Consider the following 20,913-nt stretch of genomic DNA (forward strand, 5'->3'; position numbering starts at 1 on the left):
CACTAATGGGTTGTCCAAATTATCAGCCATACAATATGAATGTATATATTGAGATATTTGTAAGCATGGTCGTCACTTTTGGTTTGCAAGATTTTTTATTTTTCTATCATAGAGAGGTTTATTACATCTTCAATATGACGTTGTGAAAACATGAATGCACGGCAAACAATTCTCTTGGCAATTAACACAATGTACTACGGGGGGCGGTGTTAAGTCAACATATTACTGCAGAGGGTGGTGTTAAAGTTACAGGAAAGTTGTTAATAGAAACTTCTGAAGGTCTGGTTAAACTTGGTCATCTGTAGATAATGTTCGTGTTTAGTTTTGGTTAAACATAATTATTAAGCAATAGTTGTATATAAAAGCTCTTGAAGATATTAGATAACCATGTTGCCAATGTATAATTATGTTTGTAAATCTGGCCATGATTTTTGAAAAGCAATATTTATGTACATTGGCTGCTGTAGGTACTATGTAGCCATGCATAACCATGTCTGCCATGGTATAGCACTCATATTTGTTGCATGATACATTAAAGAGATATAGATTTCACTTCGACAGTAAGCAGTATAATACGAATAAACCACTTAATGTCTTACCATGGAACCACCATTTTGTGTCTTTAGGATTTTTACTGCAGGTTCGAATGTAAAATGCATTGTCAGGGGGCAGTTTCTGTGACAAGTATAGTTACATTATAAAAAAGCTTGCAAAAATTTATTTTGTATTTTTGTAAATTTTCTAGGTGTAAAATGACCTTGTTTTATTCATTAAATAGATTTCATTTTTACAGCATGTTTATAAAAGCTGTAAGTTTACAAATTGTGTTACATTTTTACAAGTTACATTTACAACATTTGTGTCACTATGAAAAAAGCTTGAAAATCACAAGTTGTCCTATTCAATTATGTGTAATATTAAAGTCACTGCAAAAAAGCTTGACTTAATAGTGCTGGTTTCAAAGCTTATGCTAATGTTCAAAATTTGTGTCACCACAAAAAGGTTAAAAGGCTCTACACGTTTGCACTAAGCTTTGTTTCTGCTACAAACTTCACCTTCTCAGTGCAGCTGCTCAACATGGATATTACACTAAGGCAAACAGCTTCAGTTGACAAAGCTGGGCTCCAATCTTCAGTGAGGATTGACAGACAGATGTGGCCGTTAGAATAAACATGAGGGTGAACAGGAATACAGTTTCCAACAAATGTTACCTAAAGTACAGGGACATATTGAAAATAGTGAGAGACAGATGCCAATTAGGCCAAGTATTTTTTTATACAGTAGGTTTTTATCTTATACAATTGGTTGGTCTAGATTTTTTGTGCAGTAAAGTTTAAATAAAGTATTACATATACTTTCATTTGTGCTATTTGGTGTAGTGTAAACTTAATTTTAAAGATGGACCAATTTTATCTTAAATCTCAAGTCCCATGGCGGGGCCTCACTCATATAGAATAAAATTGTAGATGCTTTTAAATTGAATTAACCATTTTAATTGCATTGAAATACCTGGGGAGACTCGAATGGATATCTCTCCCCGAATTTAAAAAGTAATTTAAATATTTGCTCGGAATACAAAGTTCCTGTTGCCCCGGTAAGCTCCACCATAAACTCTGGGGCTGACCGCAAACTGTCTTCACATAGTCGGATACCGGGGGGTGGGGACTTCCGCATTGTAAGGATTTCTTTTTGGATTCTTTTCTAAAAATGAAGGGTTGAGTGTTAAATATATGTGTGGCTGATAATTTGGACAACCCATTAGTGTCCACTGTGTTGGAGCAATTGCTGTTAAGTGTCTTGCCCAAAGACACATACGCCCGCAACTGGTAGATGCGACAGGCTTTGAACTCGTAACCTCTAAGTTAGAGGCAGTCACGCTAACCATTGTGTGGTGGTAGACCTATAGCCTAGGCCAGTCTGCACAAAATGGGGGATAACAGAAGAAAGGTAGCAGCATATTTGCAACAACAATTACTATGTAGATTTTGATGGAATTTTGTTTACTGGTAAATTTATAGCAAAGTTTTGAATAGTGTTTAGCTCTTTTGTAGCAAAAACACTGACCTGCACAAAATGGGCCGACATTTTATCTTTCAGGTTAGGTCCCGTTAGTTTGAAGTTTACAGATGTATGTGGATTAGTTTGGCTTCTTGCATATCACGTCATTGATTCATAATCTATTGCATTTGTTTCTATGTGTTGGTTCTATTTTACTAGGGTAAAACAAAGTTTTTTAAGATAGGCCTAAAACAAATTGTATGATATAAGGAAAATATATTTTGCCTAATGGCATCGTCAGTCTCTTTTTCAAATATACATTAGTTAGGTTTTGGTACATTAGGTTTAGTAATACAGAAAACATAGAATGTTAGAATAGCAATAACGTAACTCGTAAGTTTCTATTCTGAAATAGACAAACTGTTCGACTATGTAACGCTTTTTAATCTATCGTGTCCAGCTGTTTCGTTACGGTTTTGTGCGATATAGATGTTGCATTAATTTGCGCCTACATGTCTATTATGTCACATTTGCTCTTATGATTGTCAAAAACATCGTTTTTGTTGCCTTTTACCGAAAAAAAAAACACTGAACTTCCGAGTTCCTGTTGCGAAATTGTTTATGTTTTAACGCTCCAGTAAATTCCGTTTCGCACGAACAAACACAGTGTGGGATGTCTATGTATTGCGTAATAATTATATCACGGTTGTTCTGTTTCATAGGCCTCGTGTCTGCTTATGAGCTAACATATTCGTAACTTTGTGGGTGATTATTATTTGTAGACAACTTTAATTGTCGTATAAAACACATATGAGTTTACAACTTGAGTCATTTATTACGCCTTGTGCTGAAATACTGGTAACCTGATTATGTACATTACACAAACGTCACATAAACACATGTTCAAGATTGGGCACAGCGAATAATGTTGACAATGTTGCCACCACTACAAACAGTATGAACACCCAAAGCAATATCTTGTCCAAAACGCGGGATGCGTATTGCCATTCCAAAGATATTTCACCGAACAGTTCGTCTTCCTCTTTTCTTTTGTTTATTCGACGCAGGTCGCTAAGTATTTCATCCAATGTTGAGTTTTCATCTGAAACTAATGAATGGCGCTTTTAAAAACATCACAATATTTTATTAACATTTAATTTTATATGAATGTGAATGTAACTTACTTTATCCTCGCGTGGCCGGAAAACGACAGTCGTTATAACACGGGTGTGCACCTCGCGCCAGCTTACGAGTTACCATGAATGTTACTTTGTGGGTAATTATTTTTATTTTTTTATTTTTTTTTATGTATGGCTGATAATTTAGACAACCTATTAGTGACCACTGGGTTGGAGCAATTGCCGTTAAGTGTCTTGCCCAAGGACACATACGCTCTTGCCGTTAAGTGTCTTGCCCAAGGACACATACGCTCACAATGGTAGCAGCGTCGAGCCTTGTACCCATTACCTCTGGGTTACATGCAGGCGCGCTAACCACTACACCACGGCGCCAGACAATATAATGAATAAACAATTAAGTGCATGTAACTTATTTATCCTCACATGGCCGGGCAACGACAGTCGTTATAGCACTGGTGTTCTGTTTTATACACCTCGTGCCTGCTTACAAGTCACCACGTATGTAACCTATTTATCCTCACATGGCCGGGCAACGACAGTCGTTGTACGGCTGATATTCTGTTTCATACTCCTTGCCTCTCCTTAATGGGCTATTTTTTCTTATTTTTAGAGGTTTTTAAACCTCTTGTACTTACTGAATTTTCGGAGTGCTTTAGATCTATCTTTGCATGAGCAAGGTATCTTGGTCACATGATTGTCTGTAGATGTTGATTGCTGTCGTTCAATGTCTTTCTGGCGTTCGTTCGGTTCTTTTAAAATCACAGAAACGTCTTCAATATCTGGAATAACCAGGTTTTACGTTTGGTGTCAGCCACTAGAATATGAGAGACCGTTTTAAATTCTATGACTAGTTCCTTGTAGCACTATTGTTGTGGGCATATGTGTACTGTATCAACACACTTAAAATAACCAGGTTTTAAAGTTGGTGACAGGCCCACGATTTTAGTGACTGTTTTTTTGGTGTTTCCACTTAATTCTGCCATCTGTGGTAACTCGTAAGCGGGCACTAGGTGTATAAAACAGAGCAGCCGTGTTATTACCACTGTCTTTTCCCCGCTACCACCCAAAGAAAAAAGTTCAATTCATAATTATATGATGGGTAACGAATTTACCAAAGTAAGTGTCTTTAATTCTATGGTGGGAGTTGTTCTTTTGACTATCTTCATTATTTTCATTTGATTCCAATCTCACTCTTGTAGTTATAAGATGATGGTTCTGTCCATGGTTTGATATCAGGTGTGACTTTGTGTTACCGGTGCTGCCATTGGTCATTGGTCGAACCTGTAACATACAAGGAAGTTAATAATGGGTTTAAATGTATTACGCCTATGTGGATATAGACTACATAAATTCATTTTTATAACCTGCCCAAATTATAAGTTTATAACCTGCCCAAATTATATAAACTGCTCATATAATAATAATAAACTGGCTAAATGATAAAGGCTTGCTGTTTAACATTATATTTTATAAACAAAGTAAATATGTTGTTATGTAACGAAAATGTAAAAAAATTTAAACTTGGTATGTGATGATTGTAATACTATTTCTATTTTACCTTGTATGGACTTTTTCCATCAACTGCATTGAGGGCATCAAAGAAAACATCGTGATATTTTTCGCGAGCTTTTACTTTTGGATAAATCCTCGTATCTGGAAGTTGGCATACATCAAACTGTCATTGCAATTTGTTCTAATTTTTCCATAGAGTGCTTAATTGATGAATGAATGTAACTTTTAAGTCTAATGTGGTGGGGCAAAGACAGTCGCTATAACACGGGTGTTCTGTTTCATACACCTCAAGTTACCACGTATGTAACTTTGTGGGTGATTGTTTTTCTGCATGGGTAACAATTTGAACAACCCATTAGTGACCACTGGGTTGAAGCAGCTATATTTACCCTATGTGGATGCTTGTATGTAAAATGCATACTCGTTTCTCAAATACCACTTCTCTACACATAAATGCGTCCATAAAAATCACATAAATACCTTGTTTTGGTTGAATTATTTTGCGATCCAAGCATCGAGCCACCACATTAGGTTTCACAGATTTCCGTTTCGCTTGGTTCGTACTTGGTTTTGTTTCTGCCGCAGTTAAAACTTTTGGGATGTAAGGATTCATCCGGAGAAGTTTGGGTGCGTGGACTAAAAAAAAGCTTCGCATCTGGAAGGAAGGATATGTTATTGTATGAATGTCATTTATAATTTTTAACTGAGAGTTAGTTCTTGGATGTAATAATAAATGTATCAAGCCAGTGGTCACTAATTAGTTGTCCAAATTGTCAGTTATACAAAAAAATTTGATACATGGCCACAAAATCACCCATAAAATTTCATACATGGTAACTTGTAAGAAACTACAAGGTGTTTAAAACAGAACACCCGTGTTATAACTTATAAAAACTGTTGAATGTTGTTGTAGATAAATAAGTTACATTCACTCATTCCAGAAAACACATCCCCAACTTACACTTGGAGACATTCGTCCATCAATAAGAGGTGAGGCGTAATAGAAAGATAGAACTAGCACAGTCCCAGCTACTGAGGCGCATACAGTGACTAAACTACATGCGAAGTATTTGCCTGTGGATAATATTGGAGCCAGTATTTATTATGAATTAACTTATTATCTTATTTACCCTTGTGTGGAGGGTAAATAAGTTACACTTTTTTCTTTATAAAGAACATAAAGAGAAAAATGTGAACAATTGTGTAAAGTGCAAAGTGAGTTGCTATGTTGTATGTTTTCTAATCAGAAAAACATTAAAATGCACACTATGTTTGTGTATTTGGGGTTAAATAGCAAAAAAAGTTTGTCATTAAAGTATTTGAAACTTTTTTCCGACTAGTTTTACATTTAGGCCTATGTGTTTGCCATAAAAGTATTTGGAGCTGAGTACTTTTCTGATTACTTTCAGTGTTTTTTTCTGATGGCTTTTACAGTATATAGGTGTTGAATGAAACATGTCATTGAGGCATACCATTACTATGCCAAGTTGCATTAATATTTAATCTCTTTGTGGTGGAAAGTGGTTTATGAGTCATAACAATGGTTGATTGTTTCCAAACAAAGTGTTTATGATGTCATACTTATCAATGGTATTGCATCAGACGTGGGGGGCATTGTCTCCATTATGAGCAGCATAAAGACAATCTGTGCCAGTAGAACCGTGATGGCTGTTTAAATAACAGTGTTAATTATTAATGGACAATGTTTGGTGCAGAAAAGCCAAGTTTATGTTTTACAATCTCAGAAAACAAGATTCTGGCAGGATCTATGGTTTTGGGACTTGTAAAACATAATCCTGATCAAGATTGTATGTCGGAAATACACTATCTTGACAGTTACGATATAATATAGGATTAAATTTTAATGGACCTCTAGTTTTATTTATGTAATTTTTAAATAATTTTGCGGTCACTGTGTTTTGACATGATTATTTTATTTTGTATATATATAGTTAAAAATCTGTAAAATTAAAAGGTAAATAAAAAGAGTTACAAGAAATGCAACAGTGAGAATTTTCTTTATAGTCACCCTTTTAAACTATACAAAACAAATCCAAAAACATCAACAAAAATATAATAAAAATGAAGTTTGTAAAAACAGAAAAATAAAAAAATTAGTAACAGCAGAAAAATGATAATAATAACAACAAAAAAAGGAATTAATAACAACAAAAAAGGAATTAGTACACCAACCTAAAGTGACTTTTTCCGCTGCCCCAGCGGGCAATACAAACGTCAATAAAGTGAGAATGGAGTTTAGAATGCAAGGTACTACAAGGTTGATGATAAAAAACATCGTTCGGCGACGCAGGGTGACTGTAAAAGTGACGTCCACGTAATATTCGGGACAACATTTGTATCTGGAAATAAACATTCTGTAAGATTAAGTTTTTCCAAGAAACCTGGGGTTTAAGTTTGTTGTATTGGAGACATTTCTTGTCCCATATTTCCAAATATCTATCAGAGTTGATATATATGACGCAATAATAACTATACTTTGTCCTCGTTCACAGACAAGTCGACCTATTTGGCTGAGACAAGAAATGTCTCCAGTATTACCCCAAATCGTAGTGTATTGTATAAGGGAGAGTTTTGTTATGTTTAAATATTTTATTTGTAACTTCGCAGATTTTTAAATGAGGTTTAAGAAGATTGGACTTTTAAAAGGGTTTTAAAGCTCAAATGGGGTTTAAAAATAGTGGTTTGAAAAACTCTATTATGTTTAAAAACCTGTATTACCCCAAATCATGGTGTTTTCTATTGCCTATGGGTGAAACCATTAGCATATACTAAAAGAATAAATAAATACTTTTTAAATCTCATTTAAAAAAGATGCAAAGTAACAATTACAATATTTGAACAAAACTGTTCTACCTCAAAAATCAAAATTAAATATTCAGGATAAATCATGTTTAAAAGTAAATTATAAGATTTTAAAAAGAAATTGTTAATTTATTCTGCATGCTTTGGGTTCAAGTCACTATACTTATTTTTAAAAGGTTTGTGGTGTATGTTAGTTTCATAAATTTATATTTGAAATAAAATCTTCGTTAATTCTCAGGATGCAATAAATCAGTTGGCTGTCATGGGTTAATTAAAGCGATGCCAACTACGTCACGCCATTTGTTATTTACAACCCCCATGGCTGCATTATTCACACTCATTCATGCTGTGTGGAAATTAGCTTAATAGCAGCTAAGCCCCAATGGGTGTGAATATTAATTGCTACTCCAATAATCAATTTTAATGCCAGAGTTATTATTTTCCAGAAGTGTGTGTTCTGTTTGATTTTGTTGTAGAAATAAATTTGTTTTGTTGATTTTTTTTAAAAAAGGTAGTTTCAGTTTATAATTTGAAACTGTTATGTTATAACTCAACAGTGAGCTTAAGGTGTATGAATTTTACCATGTGTGTCTGGTTTGTTATAACTTGATAGTGAGCATTAGGTGTATAAATACACCGTGTGTGTCACTGTCAGCTGTATTCATACACCTCATTTTATTACTCAACAGTTTACATTAAAGTTAAATACACCCTACACTAAAAATAAGATTTTATAAAACTTTTAGGTTTATGTGTTTAGGTTTATGTGCTTACTTATGAGTGTTTCGTTTTGCTTTCAAGTCCATTAAATGCCATTCCCCACTTTCGATATATTCGGTTGCATCTATCCCACCTCCAGGCTGTAACTGTAAGTCTACCTGTGATGTCATAATGATTATCATTACATCATAATAAAAAATATACATTGGGGTTGAGGTAAGATGGGACACCGTTCTATTCTATTTTCTCGTCCCATTTGTTAGTAAACAAAGAACATTTAAAGAATTATAAAACCGTATCCTCACAACTCCCATTAATTGTTTATAACACGATCAGAATATTTAAATATTTTGTGCTAAAGGTGTCCCATCTCACCCACCCTACTATACTAAACACATGACATTTATTACCTGGTTTCCATTGTAAGACCAAACACCAAATTTCAAAGTACATTGCTGCTCATCAAATGGAAAGTTACTCACATCTATTTTGCATGTGGATTTAAAAATGCCTAAAAAAATGTAAAAGTTTCGAATTCTGGATAAAATGGTACAAATAGTTTACTGTATAGTAGGGTGGGGGAAGATGGGACAACTTTCCTTTCTATTTTCTTGTCCCATTTGGCAGAAAACAAAGAACATTTAGAAATATAAAACCATATCCCCACGACTTTCATCTGATGTTAGTTGTTTAAAACGCGATCAGGATATTTGGATAATATGTGCTAAAAGTGTCCAATCCCACCCCACCCTACTATATATATACTTATATATTCTGCATACGAAAACAGTTATTACCTGGAGGTACATAGAGACAATTCCCATTATGATCAATAACAATTGGACTATGGGTCGTTGGGTCAAAGTTTTTGTCGGCGCTGTTGTACAATAAGATGTCAGGTGTCCACATACTGCAAAGGAGTAGATTTAATATTGAACATTGTACAGTTGGTATAGCAGATTTACTGAATGTAATTTGCATGGCCGGAAAAGTACAGTTGATATAACACCGGTGTTCTGTTTAAACACCTCATGCCAGCTTACAAGTTACCACGTATTTAACCTGTTCATCCTCGCATAGCGGGGCAACGACAGTCGTTATAACCTTGTGCCCACTTTTAAGTTACCACATATTTAACCTGTTTATCCTTGCATGACGGGTCATCTACAGTCGTTATAACACTGGTGTTCTGTTTAAACAACTCTTGCCAGCTTACAAGTTACCATATATGATACTTTGTGGGTTTTTTGGGGTATACTATGTTTTATGTTTCACCAAGTCTACTTAGTCTTTTACAAGCACTGATGATGCCAACAGTTTTTTGGTTTATGTTATACAAAGATCTTTGCTTTTAATATATCCTCACATACCGTTAAAAGTAAAGGGTTTTGTAACTTTGTATAAGCTTTCATGGAAACAAAAATGTATTTTTATTCAAATTGGTTTGTTGTCTATGCAGATAATTTAAACACAGTCGTTCATTTTATAATAGTCCACGATTTGTTGTATACTTGTTCTGAAGAATTTTTTCTGTGTTAAAATTTTGTAAAGAATGTTTGGTTCTAATCCTTTTATCATGTCAAATGAGACATACATAAATTCTAATGTCATTTTACGAAAATAGTAAGAATCCTAATACCACAATAAAATAACATACTGTATATAATTCATTAAGTTACACCCATTTATTTTATGGTAATTCACTTGTTGTGCTTTATTAAGGTCTAGTATTATTTCTAATATGTTAAAATGACATACTGTATATATGGTATCCTAATCTTTGTAATGTTTCCATATTCTGTTTTGTTCCATCTCCATCGGTAATCTTTCCATTTAAGATCAAGCCAAGCATTTGTTGTAATTATCTGGTTCCTTTCATCCTATTGTCGGTTGTATATGAATAAATAATTGAATATATGTTTGTATGAATGCATGTAACTTATTTAGTGGTGGGGCCATGGAAACTTGTACGTGGGCATGAGTTGTATAACACGGGTGTTCTGTTTCAGTCACCACGTATGCAACTCATTGGTCCTCACGTGGCGGGGCAACGGCAGTCTTTATAACACAGATGTTATGATTCCTACACCTCGTGCCCGCTTACAAGTTAACATATTTGCAACTTTGTGAGTAAATTTAGTCTTTTACAAAAAAAAATGGCGATGCTAACAACTTTTGGTTTATGTTAAACAAAAATCTTTAATTACAAATAATTTTATTTATAAAAGTTTAAAATATCAAGTTACAAATATAGACTCATTATACTATAGCAGATGTTTCACCAAGTCCTTAGTTTTTAGTATATGTTGCACAACAATATAAACTATGACATCACTGAACCCATTATGACATACCACATCAACAATTTGTTGTAGAGTAAACTTTATATTGACAACCAGAGTGTCCAAATGGTTTGGTATTGGGCGTTCCAACTTTGAATAATTCATCATAATATCCTCTATTAGTTGTTTCTCTACTTGGTCTGAATTAACTGTGATGTAATAACGGTTTTATTGTTTATAAAATAATAGGGTTTATGTGTTTATGAATGGGTAGTTTTACTTGTAGCTCCCATGCCCACAGTTGAGTTGCTGAAGCTATTGCAGTGTGTGGATAAGCAGACATGACTTTTGGTTGGTTTGGTCATTTATATCCTCGTGGGTGGGAACTTGAGTGACTTATCCATGGTTGCCACTCCCATGCTCACAGTCAAGTTGCTGAAGCTATTGCAGTGTGTGGATAAGCAGACATGACTTTTGTTTGGTTTGGTCATTTATATTCTTGTAAGTAAAAAAACTTGAGTGACTTATCCATGGTTGCCGTTGTTATAACATAATTGTCTGATATTATTTGTTTGGGCAATAATTTTATCATGGATGTTTAAATTATAGAGAAAGAAGAAAGTTACAAAATCTAAAGTTATGTAAAAAGTTGTATCAGTTAACTACATCTGTAGTTAAAATGTTTGAACTTGAAATATTGATTTTTGACACTTTTGAAACTAATTTAAATCGACCAAGAATGTTACTGAGTTAGATAAACCTAAAACAGCTTAGGTTATTTAGGGTTTGTCTGGTAGATTAAAAACGCGTGGTTTCCAGTAAGTGCTTTATCTGATTTCAGGAGCATTTTAAACAAGAAATGCAGTGTTGAAAAAAGCCACAAAATTATTTATAGTAGTGTGGGGTAAGATGGATGTTTTTAGTACGTAATGTTCCAGACTGTAAATATTCTTTATTTGCTACCAAATGGATGTTAAAATGAGAGTAAAACATGGCCGATCTTACCCCAACCTACTATATTTAAAACTTCCCAAATGATTTTAACCTATATAATAGTATACATAGATTTATGTTGAAACCGAAAAATTGTTTATTTTTATCTAAATTTTATTTTAAATTCGTTTTAATTAATAAGTTTTCTTATGTTTTGTCATTTTTATTATTTTTAACATGCTTTTAAATAACATTTTAAAACTACGGGTTCTGTTTAGTAGTAAATTTGGCGCGAATATTTAAAACAAATCCTATTATTACGTGGAAACTGTCATAAAAGTAAGATAATGGTCCGGAAAATCGTGATTATTACGTCATTAATATTTCATGACGTCTCAAATTTAAATCCAACGTTTCAGCAGAAACCAAACAAAACAAAAACAATTTTTGATAAAGTTTTTGGGACTTTTTTAACAAATGTTTTGTTTGGCGAGTTGATACACTCGTGTTGTAAATAACTTACAAAGTAATATCTATACACGCAACGTTTTCGTCGTGTATTTTTTGATATAGTAGGGTGGGGAAGATGGGACACTTTTTCATTTTTATTTCACGTCCCATTTTGTAGTAAACAAAGAACATTCAAAGAATTATAAAATCGTATTATCACGACTCCCATAGACCGTTGTTATTTGTTTAAAAAACAATCAGGACATTTGAATATTATGTGCTAAAGGTGTCCCGTCTTCCCCCACCCTACTATATTTCTTCGTTGTTTTAACCGGCGTTTACACTACAGCGTAGCTTGCCTCGGTGTAAAATAACAAAAAAATAAATATCCACGCCCAGCGTAGGTCAGCGTATATATATATTTCTTTGGTTGTTCTTTATACACCAAAGCAGCTACACTGCAAAACGCACCTCTTTAAAAAACACCTTTTTAAAAACGAAAGCTAAATTTCACTACAACACCCATGATAACTCTCGTCAAACAACAACTAATATTCGTTACACTTCAAAATGTAAATTAGATTGAAAGAAAAATATTTTAAATTTTTGAAGTCTTTTAATAATTCATGCTTTTCACAAAAGCGTACGCTTTAAAATTTTAAAACTATCAACAAAATTACGGTCTCGGTCAATTTGCTTTGGTGCCGATAACCTCTCAATTCGCCGCCAACTTTGGTCCTATTACTATGCCGTGCGGACAGCGTAATATGTCATTGTAAATTATGCATCAATTTATTCACTTTTCCAATATTAAACTAATAAAGGAATGTAACTTATTTATCTTCACATGGTGGGGCAATGACATCGTTAACACGGGTGTTATGTTTTATACACCTGTTTGGTTACACGTTACCACGTATATATAACTTATTTATCCTCGCATGGCAAGACAGCGACAGTCGTTATAACACGGGTGTTCTGTTCCATACACCGCGTACAAGTTAATACCTTTAGTACTGTGGGGTAAGATGGGATACCGTTAGCACCTAAATCCAATATTTCCTGATCGTGTTTAAACAATTAACAAAGCTCTTTTACAGTCGTGAGAATACTGTTATAAAATTATGAAAGTATCCTTGTTTAGTACTATAAATGGGACGATAAAAAGAATAAAAGAATGTCCCATCCTACTATATGGTAGGGTGGGAGAAGATGGGACACTTATCACGCATAATAACCAAATATTCTGATCGCGTTTTAAACAATTAACAACGGTCGATGGGAGCCGTGAGGATACGGTTTTATAAAAAATCGTTGAATGTTTGTTTATTACCAGATTGGAGGAGAAAATAGATTGGAGAAGGTGTCCCATCTTCCCCCACCCTATTATATGTAACTTTATGGGTGTTTTTTCTTGATTTTTGCAAACAGTTTAACCCACACTATACTGACGATTCAGAGATAAGCCAATTACCTGCGTCCAAATTATAAAGCACAATAAGTAGCAATGACGTCATCATGACGTAACGTCTTCGATCCATCAGAATATCTTGGTATTTCAATCATATATTGGTAAACATAGTAAAAACTCTGTAATAAGAAATTATGTCAATATGCTCATAAAGGTACACCGATCGTTGCACTACTGTACTTCATGCTCGTACCGTTGCCATAAACAAACTGCATGAAAGCAATACTTTCTATACCTAGGGGATTCTGAGTTTACAAAATAAGGTTCTGTGTTCGATAACAGAAGAGTGTGTTTAGAGTCCTACGCATGCGCACCAACGAAAAGATAAGCGACAAACAGTGTACCGGTTCGTGTGATAAACGACAAACAGTGTACCGTTAAAAGTACCATATGGGACGATCAAAAAGAGTGAAACCGTGGCCCATCTTACCCCACCCTACTACATCACAAACTAAAGTTCCGCATATGAAACTTGCTCATAATTTCATAACTTGCTGAAATACGCTGCAAATAATACATTTTAAATAACTAAATGCATACATTTTTACGCTTGGGTCGTTTCTGACGTCACGACATTACGTCATATTAACCTTTAACCTCAAAGGCCATGTACGTCACAATTTCCTTTAAGAGATTATCGGCTAAGAATTCGACTTGCTGTATAAAAGTCATTTTTTTTAAATAGCTTTCGAAACGGCTCTTGCTGAAATACGCTGCAGACGAAACTAAAATGCAGTCAAAACCTTTCACACACACATACTATTCTATACGGGCGAGGGCCTATACATCTATGCCCGCCTAGAAATTAGGCCAGGCTTGCCGCATTACCGCTGTAGCGCCCGAACTTTGCATACACCATCGTCGCGAAATGTAAACTTTCGAAAACCAGCTAGATTTAAACACACACGTAACTCTATTTTATGTTGTAACACTTTACCTTTCCATGCCCGGTATAAATTTGTGTAACTCTACTTGTGATAAAAGCTCCACTATGACAACTTACGTAACTACTGTGGTCTTGAAGCTGCCAAAGATGAAAAATCAATAACTTCGTCTCGATACCCAGAGCCATAAAACCGCCGCCCTCCTACTGAATAAATCGCGTGGCGTTGACCGATTTAAGAATAATATTTCGACACATATGGTGTTAATGCGCGTCTTGTGCTCGCTGTCGAGTTATAACATGAGTGTCTTCTTATACACCATCAGACACACATGGTGTATTCATACACATCATGCTCACTGTCAGGTTATAACATGGATGTCTTCTTATACACCAGACACACATGGTGTATTCATACACCTCATGCTCACTGTCGAGTTATAACATGGGTGTCTTCCTATACACCAGACACACATGGTGTATTTATACACCTCATGCTCACTGTCAGGTTATAACATGGATGTCTTCTTATACACCAGACACACATGGTGTATTCATTCACCTCATGCTCACTGTCAAGTTATAACATGGGTGTCTTCTTATACACCAGACACACATGGTGTATTTATTTAGTAGGGTGTGGGGGAGACAAGACACCTTTAGTACGTAATATGCAAAAATCTTGATCGTGTTTAAATAATTAACACCGTTCCATAGGAGTCTTAAGGATACGGTTTTATATTTCTTTGAATGTTCTGTGTTTAATAACAAATGGGACGAGAAAATGCAATAAAAAGGTGTCCCATCTTTCTTATGCTCTCTGTCGAGTCTGTAACTCAACTTTTTACACACACATGTGTAATAGCCCACCGCTCCCATATGTTATTCTGTCGCCTCATGTTTCACCTGTCACAAATGAGTTTCGTTGAATTATTAAAACAACCAACTCTAGATCGAAATCTGACGTTTCTGGTCTCGATTGCAATCGGGCAAAGGTCGTTACAGTTTAATTTTGTATTGGGTTCGCTTAGAGTTTGTAAATGTTCCCAAAAATCGAACTTGATTGGCTTAAGGATGCGGTGCTACGGAAACATGACGCACAAAAGTCACGTTTTTCGTAGCACCACCAGATCCTTACTGTATTTTTACACAAGAATCGTCCAACTCTATAAGCACGAGACCAGGGTTAGATTCACGGGATTTATTGTTTGGCTTGATGTAAAGGCTTCTGAAGCGCTTTTTTAACTTTGAAGGTTCCAAGTTCGATGCTTAGTGCGGTTTTTGAGCACGTGAGTGGTCATATAGAATAGGCACTTTTTCGTCGAACAATTGTTGAGCACATAATTTATCATATAAATATTTTTACTGAACAGCCGTTCTTGTTGTTGTTATTTTTTGTGTGGCTTTTTCTTGAACTTATCTTAATTCTTAATTCGAGCATTTATTCTTTAATCTCTTGATGGAAACCAAATCATAATGTATATATATATATACATTTTAGAGTTTTCAGATTTAAAACTTTAAAGTTTTTAAATTTAAAACCGCTTGATAGCGATTAATAAACGAATACTTTACTCTTCAATCAAAAGCGCTAAAATCAAAATGTAAAGTAGAGTCCGGGTTATAGCGGCTGTCGTTTTTCTGGTCACGCGAGAATAAATTAAGTTACATTCCTTCCTTCAGAGTGGTGGAAGATAGGACACTTAAGCACATTTTGCCCAATATTTTCAAAATCAAAATACCTGACAGCTTTTCGGTAATACTACGAATTAGTAACATCGTTTATTAATTGATAAGATTTCAAAAAGATAATAAAACACGCGAGGAGTTAATTATCGATTCGCACAACAAGTGGAATTTTACAAATTCGAAAACAAACATGGTAAGACGGGACAGTTTTAAAACATTGTTAATTTTTGAATTTATTATTAGGAATACACGTAAATGACACGAAATAATAATGCACGCTTTGAAAGTCAAGTTTTAACAATATTTTTATTGCACTAATACTATAGTTTTTAACACGTTATAATATTGAATGACAATGGGTATTGTTCGAACATTAATTGATAAATATTGTATCCTACAAATGCATATGAACTGGCTCACTTATAACAGCTTGGCCCGTTTGTCATTCTATTTTCTCGTCCCATTTGGTAGTAAACAAAAAACATTCAAAGAATTATAAACCGTATTGCCATGATTCCCATAAACCGTTGTTAATTGTTTAAACCATGATCAGTATATTTGGATAATATGTAATAAAAGTGTCCCGTCTTGGCGTCTTCCCCATCCTACTGGATGGTAAATACATAGAGAGAAGGAGATTAAAAACAGTTAGCTGCATCTAAAATGGGAAAAGTGTTTATTTTAACATTTACCGAGAATTTGAATTATGATTTGAGTGAAGTTGTTTTAATATGTTGTAACAAAAAAAGTAGCAAATACTACGTAGCTCAGAGAAAAGATCATGAAAAGCACGGAAAGCAACCAGCTGATGTAAAATGAGTAACCGTAGGAAAATGAGCCGCGATACCCCTCGTACCTCACGCTGATATTCATCCCTGGTGACATATTTTTGGTAAAAACAGACATTCCAATGAGCAGGAAGAGTGCTGCAATATTAAATAAAGCATTATTTTCATTTGTATATTGTTTACACTTTTAGGTTCATGTCCCGGGCCAGGTTTGTACTTTTTATGGGCCAGGTTGGTATTTTCCCCGGGTTTGGGCCAGGTTAGTATTTGTCTCGGGCCAGGTGTTTCTCTCTCCCGCTGTGTTTAAGTGGTCACAGCCTAATAAACAGCATATGTATAGACTATCACGATTACGGGCTGGTGGTTCTCTGAGACAATTCACTTAAATGAATGAATGTAACTTGTAACTTTTTATGTTTCGTTATAAATATAGCCCCAAAACACATATGAACTCGATGACGGCGGCTTCGAGCGCTCTAACAGTTATGTCAGTACTTCACAAGCGTAGCACGTGCCAGCCGTTTGTCTAATTCGGTGGTTACAACGATTGTCGCTGCTGTCCCAAAATACGAGAACCAAGGAGATTTATTTATTCCATTTTATTCATTTTTCCAGTGTCCTGCCAATGGTCCACACGCCCATAATAACAGCAGCATCACATAATTGTTTTATGATTACAATACTGCTCCTAAATGTGGTTTAATTGTACAATAAATAGTTTTAAATATGTTTACATATTGGTGCTTGATTATATCATTCTATTCTACGTGGGAAAGGTCCTGCAGCGTGGCAGGTCATGAGTCCTAGAATTTTAGCCAGGATTGGCCCATAACCCCTTAAGTATGTCTTACCTGAAAGTATGTACAATACATGTACCGTAATAAGAAATCCTTTTGGTCCAAAACAAAAGATTTTCTTCTTAGTTGCCGCTACTATTTGACAGGCAATTGCCAACATGAGTATAATTATGCTTAAAACAAGCATAGCTTGTAAAGTAGCAACCGCGCTGTTAAAGACTCCTGTAATTGACAAAACAATTAAATGAATGGATGGAATTCACTTTATCCTCGCGTGGCCCGAAAACGACAGTCGTTGAAACACATGCAGGTGTTCTGTTGCATACACCTTGTGCCAGAGAGTTACCACGTATGTTACTTTGTGGTTAAATATTTTTTTTATGTATGGCTGAAAATTTGAACAACTCATTAGTGACTGCTGAGTTGAAGCAATTGCCGTTAAGAGTCTTGTCCAAGACACACATGCCCACAATGGTAGCAGCAAAAAGCCTTGAACCTAACACCTTTGAGTTAGAGACGCGCTAACCAACTGTGCAACAATTCATAGCTGAGGTATGGGTGGGGGAAGATGGGACATATTTTCATTTTATTTTCTTGTCCCATTTGGTAGCAAACAAAAAACAATCAAAAAATTATAAAACTGTATCCTCACGACTCCCGATCCTTGAGATTTATTTAAAACACGATCAGAATACTTAAGATTTTGTGCTAAAGGTGTCCCGTTTCCCCACCCTACTATATAGCTGTTAGGTTTGCGTTTGTTTGAACTGGTTAAACTAATTTCAAAAAGGCACTGTTAGAATAATTACGTAAATTTATATTAATACATAAGAATTAACGTTCATACGTAAATAACACGGAACAGTTGCTGTGTATGCTTTTCAATCTTTTTCTTTTGCCCTATTTGTTTATAAGTTAACATTTTATCTGCAGTATTTTACTGCTTTGGTTACACTAGAGTATAAAGTGATAAATATTCTATTACATTTAATTGCATTAACCATAATAGTGGACCGGGGTAAGACGGGACACTTGATTACATAGTGCCCATTATTTAAAAAATAAATATTTATGACAGTTTTGGGTGAATCAAAAAATTTGTACAATGAAGATTTATGACAAAAAATTCTGTAAATTACATCTCGGTCATTCAGACATGATTCAGGTTTTAATGTTATATATAGTGGGGTGGGGAAGATGGGACACCTTTAACACATAATATCTAAATATCCTGATCGTGTTTTAAACAATTAACAACGGTCTAAGGGAGTTGTGAAGGCATAGTTTTATAATTCTTTGAATTTTCTTTTTTTACTACCCAATTGGACGGGAAAATAGAATGAACAGGTGCCCCATCTTCCCCCACCCCCTACTATATGTAAAGTTTACATGGCAAAAATACTCTATCACACTCGGTTAATTTCGGCGATTGGCTGCAGCCCAACAAATCTTTATTTTAATATCACAAAACAGTTAAATTTAAATCTACTATTTATAGACTTACTTGGGATGTCGAAAGCACCAAGGTTGTGAGAGAACTTTTGATTTCCATCAGTAACGTGAAAGCTGAGCCACCCCTTAGTGGCAGTTACAAGAATATCCAAAGCCAACGTTATCACACCAATTACGGTTGAAACAATACACATACGCCTAAACTCCATAGTTGCATGCTGTGATGCAAAAAAAACAGAATCAATTTGTATATAGTAGGGTGGGGAAAGATGGGACAACTTTTCGTTCTATTTTATTCTTTCATTTGGTAGTAAACAAAGAAAATTCAAGGAATTATAAATCCGTATCCTCACGACTCCCATAGACCGTTGCTAATTGTTGCTTAAAACACGATCAGGATATTTAAATATTATGAGCTACAGGTGACCCATCTTTCCCCACCCTGCTATATATAGTAAGGTGCGGGGGGAGTGCAATTATTCTAACACTGCCCTATAGAAATTAGTTTAGGCATGTTTGTATAAATTAAAACCTAACAGCCTATACTAAAGCTATATAGTAGGGTGACGGAAGACGGAACACATTTAAAGGCATAGAATATCTAAATATCCTAATCGTGTTTTAAACAATTAACAACGGTCTATATGGCAGTCTTGAGGATATAGTTTTATAATTCTTTGAATTTTGTTTTGTTTACTACCAAATGTGATGAGAAAATAGAATGAAAAGGTGTCCCATCTTTTCCCTTCCAACTATACAATTTTAAATCAAACAATAGTTAAAAATAACTGCTTGCGCTACAACTAGAACATTTATTCACAGTTAATAAACCAGTAAATTCGTTGATTGCGTGCCTTCGGTTCCCATATCTTTTAAATCAGCAAATTTATATTTACTGAACAGTAAACCATAACTTTTGTTACGCCGAAAATTAACAACATAAATGAATTTATATTGCAATCATAGTCTAGTATAGCCTTCATATACGTTTTGTCTATTAAAATTATACTAACACAGTTGCTTTAAACTTACAGTTTGTCCGCCTAATTTAGCCACCGCCCATGTTCTAGCAATAAACCGGATTCTTTGCTATATAACTGCAGGGCATGTGGAAAATAACACATAAATTTCTTGTTTCTTGTCTGCGTTGTACGACAATCCAAGCAAGCTTTGTGTTCGGTTTCAACGTATCGGGTATTCTAATATTTGCTGCTTAAATTAACTATCGGTGTCAAAATACGCATTCAACACAAAAATGTATGTAGTAGGGTGTGGGAAGATGAGACGCTTTTTCATTCTATTTTCTCGTCACAGTTGGTAGTAAACAAAAAACATTCAAAGAATTATAAAACCATATCCTTACGACTCCCACATACTGTTGTTAATTGCTTAAAACAGGATCAGGATATTTGAATATTATGTACTTAAGATGTCCCGTCTTCCCCACCCTACTATATATCATTAGGTTGATAGGATACTACTTCAAAATGCATTGAGTATTTATAGTATTATACCTTAAAGTTCCAAAGTAATTATATAGTAGGGTGGGGGAAGATGGGACACTTTTAGCTCGTAATATTCAAATATCCTGATCGTGTTTTAAACAATTACCAACGGTCTATGGAAGCCGTGAGGATATGGATTAATAATTCTTTGAATGTTCACACTACCAAATGTGGGGAGAAAATCGAATGAAAAGGTGTCCCATCTTCCCCCACCCTACTGTATATTGTGACTTGTTTTTCATCCAAAGCTTCAACCACTTGTTGCGTTTGTGGATTTTTGTGTGATTTAATGCAACTTCACAAGTTAACACGCCTTATTTTGCCTTTGCTAATAACTGGCGTCGTGGCGCGATTGTGCCTTTTTCTCTTGTAACTTTTTTACACGAACCAATATTAGACAAAACGAGCAACTCTCGTTGTGGTCACAGCCATAGAGAGAAACACCTGTGGCTCTGGTTGTGGTGATATCGT

General features: G+C 34.9%; 3 protein-coding genes across 5 annotated transcripts in view; 1 reads left to right on the forward strand and 2 right to left on the reverse strand.

The window, feature by feature from the left end:
- The window catches only part of LOC100179523 (polycomb group RING finger protein 1), a 25,245-nt gene extending 6,111 nt beyond the window's left edge, over positions 1 to 19,134 (forward strand). The window contains exon 8 of one of the 3 annotated variants that reach the window (XM_026837843.1): positions 18,984 to 19,134. In XM_026837843.1, coding sequence (XP_026693644.1) covers positions 18,984 to 19,043 — 60 coding nt within the window. In that variant the 3' untranslated portion in view covers positions 19,044 to 19,134. Of the gene's footprint in view, positions 1 to 112; positions 599 to 5,590; positions 5,676 to 18,983 lie in introns of those variants that run through there. The other 2 variants (XM_018815042.2, XM_009862666.3) reach the window with 2 other exon arrangements.
- On the reverse strand, positions 77 to 2,265 carry LOC100177184 (ubiquitin-conjugating enzyme E2 W-like). The gene is made up of 5 exons (XM_002129067.4): positions 2,065 to 2,265; positions 1,510 to 1,701; positions 1,056 to 1,211; positions 600 to 675; positions 77 to 299 (listed from the first exon to the last, which is right to left on the reverse strand). Exons 1-5 carry the CDS (start codon positions 2,083 to 2,085, stop codon positions 286 to 288), a joined length of 459 nt encoding a protein of 152 aa, XP_002129103.1. The 5' UTR covers positions 2,086 to 2,265; the 3' UTR covers positions 77 to 285.
- Positions 2,814 to 13,449, reverse strand: nachr (nicotinic acetylcholine receptor alpha6; the record flags this gene model as incomplete). Its single annotated transcript, NM_001246000.1, is given in 14 exon segments — positions 2,814 to 3,106; positions 3,773 to 3,916; positions 4,250 to 4,418; positions 4,696 to 4,790; positions 5,130 to 5,304; positions 5,611 to 5,723; positions 6,231 to 6,317; positions 6,843 to 7,009; positions 8,247 to 8,350; positions 8,603 to 8,703; positions 8,990 to 9,102; positions 9,951 to 10,072; positions 10,547 to 10,683; positions 13,332 to 13,449. Coding segments are annotated over 14 exon segments (1,815 nt in total). The 3' UTR covers positions 2,814 to 2,885.
- Positions 19,135 to 20,913: the final 1,779 nt, after the last annotated feature.

This window comes from Ciona intestinalis, unplaced genomic scaffold (genome assembly GCF_000224145.3).
Source record: "Ciona intestinalis unplaced genomic scaffold, KH HT000025.2, whole genome shotgun sequence".
In the NCBI taxonomy this organism is placed as follows: domain Eukaryota; kingdom Metazoa; phylum Chordata; class Ascidiacea; order Phlebobranchia; family Cionidae; genus Ciona; species Ciona intestinalis.

Coding starts and splice junctions, on each gene's coding strand:
- LOC100177184 (XM_002129067.4), bottom strand. CDS start 2,085: ATGTCGGCCCATTTTGTGCAG. Junction 1,702..2,064: donor TGTCGGCCCATTTTGTGCAG/GTCAGTGTTTTT, acceptor CTTCATTTTTAG/AAAAGAATCCAAAAAGAAAT. Junction 676..1,055: donor TGAGCAGCTGCACTGAGAAG/GTGAAGTTTGTA, acceptor TACTTGTCACAG/AAACTGCCCCCTGACAATGC.